The 11,157-nt window shown below is 42.8% G+C and overlaps 1 protein-coding gene across 1 annotated transcript in view; it reads left to right on the forward strand.

The window, feature by feature from the left end:
• The window catches only part of LOC138589442 (cadherin-4-like), a 257,011-nt gene extending 251,208 nt beyond the window's left edge, over positions 1-5,803 (forward strand). Inside the window, exon 17 of the mRNA XM_069659713.1 lies at positions 940-5,803. Coding sequence (XP_069515814.1) covers positions 940-1,146 — 207 coding nt within the window. The 3' untranslated portion in view covers positions 1,147-5,803. The remainder of the gene's footprint in view (positions 1-939) is intronic.
• Positions 5,804-11,157: the final 5,354 nt, after the last annotated feature.

Raw genomic sequence — 11,157 nt, forward strand, 5'->3', positions numbered from 1 at the left:
CCACAAGAGCAGAGCAGGAAGTTCCATTCTGAGGTAACTGAGCTGTACCATTTATGCCACTTTATACCTTTCTATTAATGTTGTGCTTTTTACACCATTGAGCTGTTGTTAATAGAAGATCTCAGATAGAGATATTACATACAAATATCATGCATTATTATGGATTAAACCACCCACCAGTGTACAAGGTCGAAGTAGTCACTTCACTGGCGTTAGCAAAATGGTGATGACAATGTAGCTACATAACTTGTACAATAATATAACACTATGCACAGTGCCATTCTTAACAATAAGAACCGATTTACACATAAAGATCAGTTATTGAGAGTAATGCTGTGTGAAAAGTGTTGTATAATGTCCTCTGAGGCTGTGAGCAGATGCGCCTGGTGATGTCATAGTGATGTCATCAGGGCTGTTTTCGGCCCGTGCTGGAAACTTTAAATATATAACAAAATAAAATGTGTAACAAACTGGGAAAATTTAGTTTGAATATGTAGGAAGGAAATGATGCTCTTGGTTGCATCATGGGAAATGTAGGATCCAGTCCTTTTAGGGCTTGAGCCATACTGATGACTTACATCAGGATATCTCTACTTCTGCCGCCTCAAGTTTGACCTTTCTTTTTTAATATGACTCATTTGAGTTGAAAGATGAATGTGAGGGGCGCTGGTCAGCTCGGCTGGCGGAGCAGGCGCCCGACTGTAGAGGCTACAGTCCTTGACGCACTGATCGCAGATTTGACTTCCTGTCTGCTGATCATTCGGTGCACGTCATCCCTCGCTCTCTACTTCCTGTGTTTCCTGTCTCTCTTTAACTGTCCTATACAATAAAAGCAGAAAGCCATGATGCCTCCACATCCCTGCTCCCCCTGCTTTTTATCATATTCATTTCAGGTACGTGAGAACTGACCACTACCTTTCCTCCTCTTTCCGTGTTCAGGGTTTGCGAGCAGCAGACAACGACCCCACAGCTCCTCCCTATGACTCCCTGCTGGTGTTTGACTATGAGGGCAGCGGCTCTACCGCCGGCTCCGTCAGCTCCCTCAACTCCTCCAGCACGGGGGACCAGGACTATGACTACCTCAACGACTGGGGCCCCCGCTTCAAAAAGCTGGCCGACATGTACGGAGGAGGGGATGACGATTAAACCTGCCCAGACTCACATGCATACACACACGAACACACAAACCCTCGTCCCGTCAGCTGGCCTGCCATGCTCTGTCCCACTAACACAGGGGGCTACAACACCCTTATTGAACACACTATAACAATGACATGTTCACACTGACCAACCAACCAACCAACCAACCAATCAAATTACCCACCACAGAGGACCGCTGCCGTCAGTCAGTGTCGGGTGCTCTTCACCCAACCGTCTCCTGCTCTAAGCCTGTCTGAGACTGACGCAGAAGCTCTGGATCGCAGGCTTCTCACATTTTGTTTTTGGAAACTGTTGCTTTTGTTTCATTTCAGGTTTTATGCTTGATGTAGGTTTCCACTAGTCAGATTTTGTTTTTTCCTTTAGTTTGTGTAGCTTTTTTGCTTTTTTTTGTCTCCATTCGCCTTCAATTGGAGCCGCTCCCTATTCCTGAGGGTTTTCACTTTTCCCTCGCCGTCAGCCCCCGCCTGCCTCTCTCTGCAGAAGCTTTAGGTTGAGCCGCTTGCTTTGTCTGAGGGGAACAAAAAAAAAAAAGAACAAGAACACAGAAATGAAAGTCCTTCTTGCACGGAGGGCCCTGGTTTATTCTTTCTTGAACTTGAATTACTTAGAACAGAAGCACTGTTGTTTAAAAAGTGCCTTCAGTGGTGCGTATTTTAGCAGACTCCCGCTAACTCAGGATTGGTTGCCATTTTCTGGGCGTACATGCCCCCATATGACCCCTGACCCTTTAACTCAGACCTCCCCTTGTCATCTCTATGGTCCTGCAGGGCTGCGGTGGCTGCGGGAGAGATATCAGAGGAGCGTTGACTGGCTTACGAGGGCGCTTTATGTAGACAGTGTGTCACCTGCAGTGTGTCTGTAAGTTATGAACAAAACATTTCAAGTCAGGCGTTCCTGCGCTCCTAGATCACAGCCAACTTGAATGTGATGACTGAAATCACAGGAATACAGTACGGGACTGTGTTAGAGAAGAAATGCATTGCGTGTCTTTGTTTATTGTGGCTTGAATAGCAGCTGTGTTTGTTTTGAGCTCTCTGTATTTGCACCAGAAACCTGGCTTGTTGCTAAATTTTAGGGATTAACAAGTCATGTGTGTTACCTCTATAATGTGTAAGAAGTACATATGAGGGTTATTTAATGAGACTTTGCCTTTAAGATCGTTTAAAGTTTGCATGTTTATCCCTTCACCCAAAGGTAATGAACATGGCGACAGTTACTGTGTGCTAAATGTGTCAAAGAAAACTATATAAACTGTACAAACATGGAGGGAAAGAAGTGCAGGATTACTTCAAAGAGCTCTGAAAGTGTTACATGCAGGGTTATGAGCTTGTAAAAGCCCCATCCTGAGTCTCTCTCTGTCTTTAGTTGTTTTTTCTTTTGTTGATTCGTGGCTCGGCAAACTTTTAATACACAAACTTTGGTGTTGGTCCCTGTCACAGAAACTGTGGGAATTGAGCCTCAGCCAGGGATTTAAGCGCCTTCACAATCTGTCTCTCTTCAGGCAACGTTTCATTCATCAGGAAAAAAAAATTTTCTCCTGAAATTTTTTGGCTGAAAGTTCAAGAGGTTTAAGAGACAAAGTTAGAAGGGAAAGGAAAGTCTGTTGTGAAGCTCTGCACTTTATCAAAGCAGACTCGCAAGACTAAGGCTTCAGTAATGGCGCTTTAAAAGAGAGACGTTGTGAAAGAGAGTTTTGTTGTGTCTAAATGAAAAAGCAGCACTACCCATGGGCTTTTGTAATCATATTTCAGTCCCCCAGAACTGCATGTAGAGAAATGAGAGAAAGAGCTTTAGTCTGTGTATTAAATTATTTAAATATGCAAAACATCTCACAGGGGGGACCGGGGCGATGCTGCCGAATGATAGAAAGGTTTAATCATTCCTTATCTTCTGAGTGCCATTGAAACACTCCGGTTTCATCTTGATGTGGACTGACCAGATTTTCTATTAATTATGGATATGATGAATGCTTGGAAGAAATCTCGGTAACCACAGTGTTCTTTAGATGTGGTGTGATGAGAAGGATGCTCCTCTCCTGCTTTTTCTCCTGCTGCTCTCCAACTGTTTTTCATCTTCTCATTGTTCTTATGAGAACAGCTGTAGATAAAAAGATAACCGTGTCTGTACTTTCAGATTGGACAGAGAGGAAGAGGGAGATATAGATCTCTCGACTGCCTTTAGGTGCATATCATGCCACGACAAAGAAACAAAGGAGTTTTATTTGACTGTAACCAAGGGAAGGAAGGTTAGAGTGTAATATTTAAGGTTAACAGGGTAGGAATCTCTTTATTATTTAGATTTAGGGATGCACGTTATCGGTATCTGCAGATTATGGCTTGATAATGACATATCGGCAGATACGTCATTTTTCTGCCGATATTTTCCGCAGATAAAACTCTTTAATTCTGCCTAAATGCTCGATGATTTCCTAAAAAAGCTTGACGTAAAGCTACGACATTAACTCAGCGTGTGCAAAGTTATTTACAACATACAAATAAAGACTTAAAAGTCACAGAAACTCGAGCCAATGAATAGAAGTTACACAACTCTTAACTAGCTAACAGTTAGCTCACATTCTCGTCATTTTACCGGACTGAACAACATCAAACACGCCACAAATACACAGCCAACGCTAACAGAGTGCAACATAAACATCAGTGCAAAACTAACTTACATATTCATGGACGCACACACGATAAAAAGAGTCCGTCGGCGATCACTGATTTCTCCGTATTAGGTGCAGTAAACAAGTCCGGGCATGTCTCCCTCACTGCCATGTTTCGGGGGGATACTGCATTCAGGTGCGCTCAGAAACGTGAGTGATCAGACACGTGACCCTACTTCCGTCAAGATGGCACTTTTTGGCCACTACAATAAGAGTAGGCATGATATCAATTCCACTACAGGGGAGACTTGATGTTGTGTGCTATAGGTGGGAAAAAACATGTGCCTAATATATCCGTATCGAAATCGGCAAAAAGGGCTGGAAAATATCGGCATATCGGATATCGGCGAAAAATCCAATATCGTGCATCCCTAATAGAAAGTGTCAGTGACGACTTGTTGACATGGGAAAAGGAGCAGTTCCCACAGCCTGCTGCTGGATAAGCTCTTTTCTACCCGGCTGCTCCTCAGCCTGCAGAATATCTCCACAAAATAAACACAGCTGTTACTTTCTGCTATCTGTGATTATTTCTGACATCTAAATGTTGTATATACAGAACATTTTTATACATTTGGTAACATGATTTCTCTGTTTCCGTGAGGCATTTTCTTTCACTTCAGCTCTGTTTCAGACGAATACTCGGCAATGTATATTTCACCTCTAAAAGCCATGTTGCATTTAAGGGAATCTGTTCGATATTACGTGAGCTTACAGCCATACTCGTGTCGCTGTTCAAGATTAGCTTCATCGTTCAAACCAACTTGTACAGTCTTTACTAGCACACACTCACTCCTCTAGGCCTTACTGTATATATGTGAGTGTTCTATATTATATGAGCCCTTACAGCATTGTTTCAATTCAGCCGCGGGGCGCCAACGTTATTGAAGGCCGTCCAGTTTTCACTGAATAAAGAAAGGACTCAGGGCCAAACATAGCAGGAGGCCCCACACACACTTTACACAAGGTAAATGACCTATAACTGTGTCATACATACATACATGACACAATGCCATTATGATACTGAATGTTATCAATGACTCACAAAGATACATGGCAGCAAATCATCGGCGGAGTCGGTCAAACTTGACACAACCATGTAAATGCAACTTGTGAGGGGAAATGAAGGGAGGTTGATCATTACGTGTTACATACTCGGTCCTCTTGTCTTATTGACGTCCTCTTGCTAAAGCGAGGGGAGAATTAGCAAACGATAGATTAAAGGAGGAACGATTGCACTGCTGAACTCCACCCCTGTCTTCTGGCTCGTCTGCCTCTCTGACTGGTGTTAGTTAACGGACACTTGGTCTCTCTCTGGACACTGCCTGACCATGGACACACACATGACGGGAGGCTCCAGCAGACGCCAGTTTTTTCTCTCTGCTCCAGCCAGAACTGCAAAGACAGGCAGCAGTGTTTTATACCACTTCTCCAAAAACTGCTCAAGTCCAAGTGTACATAATGTAGTATTTGCTTGAAGCTAAACCGACCAAGTTAGGCAAACTGTACCTGTACAATTGGAGCTTTTTGCATGTGTCTTTTTATAATGGACAGATGAGTTCTATTACAGTAACCATACAACATTTTAAAATGTGTCGCAGCCCGCATGACCGGGGCTGCAGTCCAGAAGGGATTCTGGTGTACCATACTCACATAGTTTCCAACGGAGGAGAAAAAAAGCTGAAAAAATGATTGCACAGTTATCGAGTCAAAAGACTTTTTTGTAAATTGTCAACAGCACAAATATTTTGTATTGTTGTTTGTACCATTTTGTAAGAAAATGAAGAAAAAAGAAACAAAAAAAAAGGGAAAGAATCTGTTGTTTCAAGCGTGTGTTTATAGTGCCACTGCAATCTTGGTTTCCAAATACCGTACAGTAAATGCGCAGCCTTGCAGATCAACCTTGTAATATAGACGCTGAGCTGGAGACTCCCTGTCAGCACCATGTGTTATAAATAAAATTTCCCCTCCTTATAAGAACGCTGCCTCCTGTCTTTTCTTTGTCGCACGCTCCTTCCTGCAGGCCGTGCATTTCCTCACACCAGTGTGTCACACCATGGAGTGATAGAGTCCTTATTTTGCCCAGAAATGGTAAGAATCAACTGAAAAAGTATCTCTGTAACTGTGTCATGTTAATGTTTCATTTCAGTTTAGTTTTATTTTTTGTAAAACAAGTCGTGATACATTATGAAATGAACATCAAAATGACTTAAAGGAGCAATTGGCCCCTGGTAAAAGCCACTGTCAGTCAGAGCTGGTGTTCTCTGTAATCAATAGAAGCAATAATATTTGAAATTGGCGCCATAGCTGTGAAGAAAGTTGTACAAACAGCTCGTGGTTTCACCCATTCTACATTCCTACAACACCCAGCATGCATTGCGCCCCTCCCTCTCAAAGGAACGGCCCAGCAAGAGACGCTGTGGTGAAATACTACCGTTTTCCAGTCAAGGACATTGATCGCTGCAGGCAATGGCTCAGAGCGGTACAGAATCTGAAATACGACGAGAATATACCGGTGGATCGTCTAAAAAAATCTCCAGGTCTGCAGTCTACATTTCAAACCTGATGACGGGACATGACAACGGAGCCGGGCATCCTTAATTGAGGAAGTGTAGTTTAGCGAGCTCCCTGGCCTCTGCCAGATGATTCCAGGGCCCATTGGAGAAGCGGATAGCGTCCTCCAAAGGAACAGACTACTACTACTTGTTTTTCTACCATAATAGCATTAGCTCCCCATAATAGAGTTGAGAATCGTCGAACTGGCCCTTTAAAAATTAAAACGATTATTTCTTTCATCGTCCTCAAACATGTAGTGTGTTAGCCAGACTCCCCTAAGTCTCACTCTAACCCTACAAATAGAGTAAAATATAATGGAAACACTCGTGCAGTATTGAGAGCAGCACTTGCCTTTATAAATCAAACACAAAGTGATTTTGTCAACTGGATTATCCTGCAGGAACACATCAGCCCAGGATCAAACTGTCTCGCCTCAGGAGAACGAGATGTAAAAACGGCATGATTTATCCGTCTGCTGTTTTTTGCATTTCCACAGTAAACAACATGAGACGTAATTAACAGGTGACAGAAGTATGTATATGCACTATAAGCATACTTGCCGCCATTCGTCTCATTAACACAAAGCGCCTGCACTGACGGATGCGTGTCATTGTGGCGGCGCGGTAATACACAGCCTGTTCCTCACATATAAATGATCCTTCTGCTTCTGCATAAAAAGAAAGCATAATATATTCCAGGAAACATTTCCACTATGTCAGAATCAGAAGAATTTGAAATTATGATGTGCTTCTGTTTGCACTGGTTCAATATTCAGATGATTGAGTTTCATATTCCAAATTAGTTTCAGTGCCAGCCATGAACAAACATAAGCTCAGATGATCAACACAATTAAGGCTGTTCATTTGTCAACTGTGCCTGACAGGGCCATCTTCCAAGGTGGAATAATGAAGTCTTTCCCAGCTCGAGCTGATGAAATGCAGAGACAGAATGACTCAGAATGAAAATAAAACCCAAACTTCCTGCGAGGCTAGATAGCACTGCTGCAAGAGAGAAAACATGTTTGTTTGGAATTCAGGAAGTCGCAGCTTTTATCTCGGCTATAGGTTCGGTTTGTGGGCTTAGTTTGGTGTCCTTTATCAGCTGTAGATATACAGGTAGGGGTGTTTCCAAAAACAGATAATGACAGCTAGATAGGAAAATAATATTCATGAGGTCTGATGTTGTAATCAAGCAAAGCAGTTCTGCCGTTCATGACTGGGTGTCCGACATTTGAAGCCATTCAATCCAAGCAGTGACGAAGACCACACCAGGTGCCACACCTGTCAGCTAAGAGCAGGAAACTGAGGCTACAATTCGCGCGTGCTCACCAAAATTGGACAATAGTAGATTGGAAAATCGTTGGTCTCGATTTCTGCTGCGACATTCGGACGGTAGGGTCAGAATTTGGCGTGAACAACATGAAATCATGGATCCATCCAACGGTTCAGGTTGCTGCTGGGGGTGTAACGGTGTGGGGGATATTTTCTTGGCACACTTTGGGCCCCTTAGTACCAAGTGATTATTTTAACACCGCAGCCTATACCTGAGGATTGTCCAACACGGTGCTAGCACAGCCGGTGAGTCTATTTATCCCATAACAAAACAAAGATGTGCACTTCATGTACTTTTCACCTTCTGTCTTTTTGCCTAATAACCATCTGTATGCAGTGTTTTTGTTCTCCGATTGTTGTCACCAAAGAATTCTAAAACAGATGTTGCTGTTACGAGAGCAGCTGTATGGTAAGACGATGCACAACGTCCCTCTTGTTTTGTTAACTTTGTTCATTTGTTTGTTAATGGGTTTATCTGTAATGCTAGGAAATAGCTACACTGCAACAGGAAATATATTAAGGCGAATGTAGAAAGCTTATGTCTAAATCTAAAGAGATCACCAGATGCTTTACACAATAGAAATATATTTTAACAAATATATGCTTGAAAAGTGCCCAACTCTCATGAATCTCAAATGTCAGAGTGTCCTTAAATGCACCAAAAGAAAGTATAAAAACTGTGACTTCCAGGTAATGATGATGTCATATCCGCAGCAAACTAAAACAAATGGATAAAGGCCATTAAATCGATCGATTTGATATAATGTGGAATGTCCTGTACTTTATAGGTCAAACCCAGAATCTTCAAAAGCATGTTCAGTGATTAACGGTAAACTAATTTATTTTGACATTTAAGCTCTGTTTTAAATCCTGCTTCATCGACGTCCACCTTCAAGAGAGAGGAACCCCGCGCGGAGGAAATGAAATCAGTTAGCAATCATAGCAGGCAGTGAGGGCAGCATGAGGAGCAGGATGAGTTGACCCTCGTGTGTTTTCTTTTAGCACAGCAGGTCAATGAACCAACGGCGGACTGCATCTCCTCCTCATTGATTGACCTGTCGGAGCACGTCAATGCACACGCAGACAGAATAAGCCCCGCTGTTACACACCGCTCACACAAGCACACGTCAACACACAAATCTGTCTCCTCAAACTACAAGAAAACTGAGGCTAAAGTGAGACCTGCTCCTGGCTTCCCAGCAGCCAAACTCCGGGGTTGACAGGATAAGTCAGGACGGATTAAATCAGGTAACAAGCACATGATTATCAGAATTGCCCCATGCTGAAGTCTGACCCGGTGTGGATTTATACACCTGGGTGGCTTACAACTAATATCAATCCACCCTGCAGCCTTTCTTACCTGCCTAACTGGCTTAGATTTACAGGTCACCACGTGTTAGCTGGACACGTTTATTGTTGTCAGCCTCATGTAAGTTAAATATCTAATTATTCACTTTCTTGCCAGGAATTAGATGAGAAGATCAATACCACTTCCAGGTCTGTACAGTAAATTAAGCCATAGAGTAAATCACTGTGATGACGTGCTAACAACAAGAGTCACTTAGCAGAGATAACCTGTTAAACCTGTCCATTTCTTCCTTTGCTCTACATCAAATTGTACGTGACGCAGGGGTTTCCTAGCCGCAAGTTACTGTAAACAAATTTCCGTTCATTAAAATAGCTGCAAAGTTAGCTTAGCAAAAAGATTGGAAAACTCACCTGTCTTGGTTTGATGTCAGAGAAGCTCATTACGTAGCAGGTGAAAGCCACTACTTGGTCTGTTCTCCCTTGTTTCTGGTCTTTGTGCTATGCTAGCTAACCAGCAGCTGTCTGTATGTCATAATTTAAAAACTTTACCCTAAATAACATAATTCGTTAGCTCTTGCGCTCCAAGTAGGACAGAACAAAGCTAGCTGTTTTCCTCCAGTAGGCTATTCCTCTTGTTATGCTAGGCTACGCTTACCGTTTCCTAGCTTTAGCTTCATTTTTAACATGTTAGAGAGGTATCAATGTTAAAAAAAAGTATGTTGTATCAAAAAAGGAAATAAGTTTAAATGTTGATGTCAATTTCAGAGCGCATCTCACAGGCGCTTACTGTTGCTAGGTTACAAACGTTTTCTGGTAGCACTTTCATTTCCCTCTGTAGTGATCATTATGAAATGACTCTGTATGTTTAATATTCACTTTTATTCATGGAAATGTTACAAACAAACATACAAACAATGGAAAGGAATCGTGTCCTGGTGTTAGCAGCAGCTCTACACCTGGAAATTGTAGCCACGAAAGGATTAGCTTCTCCTCCGCCATTGTTGTTGACAAAGTTGATATTGTTAGTCCTGCCCCTTTTTGATTTTGATTGGTCGGTGAGGGAGCGGTGACATTGACGAGCGCGGCAGTGTTCTAAAAGTTGAACTATAGCTGTGTCCCAATCCAGGGGCTGCAGCCTTCGAAGTCCGATTGCGTCACAGAAGCGCGTCGAAGGCTGTCCCAATTCGAGGGCTCCTTCAGATGCCGCTGACAAATGCTTCCTCCGTTTCCCGGGCCGTCTCATTTTGGTTCGGCTTTAACGGTCTACGCAGGCTATGAATGGAGCCTACTCCGTGAACCGCCTCCTTCGAAGGCTGCAGCCCCTGAATTGGGACACAGCTTATTTTCAACTGAGAGCGCTGTGAGCACAGCGACAAAAATCAGCTGACGTTGAGGTTGTTTTTGTGCTGAAAACGCTGAACTGCATTGGTTTTGTACAGAAAACAGGCGCTGCCAGCTCAAGAAGTGTAAGTGGACACAGGCCCTTAAACACACAAAGTATCAAATGAGATCTCCATCTGGTTGGATTTTATTTTGGCAACAGTTCTTGAGCTCGGATAAGGCAGACAAAGACAGAACACACACACACACACACGGTGCTGTTGTCAGGAGAGGTCATAACGTCACATAATGTGAGTGTGGGGGACAGTAAGTGCTGTATTATCTCCCTCTGTTCTCTTGACCGGAGCATCGGCTGACGTTAATGTCACTGACATCACCGGTCGCCGCATTCTGTAAAAGCTTATTACATGTCTGCTGAATGAACAGGTCAGCATTAACCAAACTCTAGACTCCATTAAAGCACCAATTAATCTTTCCATTTCAGAAAAAAGGCCTAATTTTTGAAAAATATGTTGCCGACAGTAATCTAAATTCATTCATGTGTTCTTGTTTTGCAAATAGGCACAACAATTATTGGAAAACCTAATTCAGTCCTGGGAAGTGAATGTTTAGGCCTATTACTCTGAATGTTTTTGACTTGATAAATGCAGCAAAGTGCACGGAAAAGAAATCCAATTTGCAGTGACGAGTCTGGGAGACAAGGTGTTCTGCAAAAATGTAGGAAAAAAAACATCACGACAAACTGCTCTGACTCATCTGTTTTACCTTTTCTCTCTGCTCTGACTAAAAAATGCTTTT

Source organism: Semicossyphus pulcher, unplaced genomic scaffold (assembly GCF_022749685.1).
Source record: "Semicossyphus pulcher isolate SPU_LCO1_2020_fin unplaced genomic scaffold, fSemPul1.0.p SCAF_13, whole genome shotgun sequence".
Lineage (NCBI taxonomy): Eukaryota > Metazoa > Chordata > Actinopteri > Labriformes > Labridae > Semicossyphus > Semicossyphus pulcher.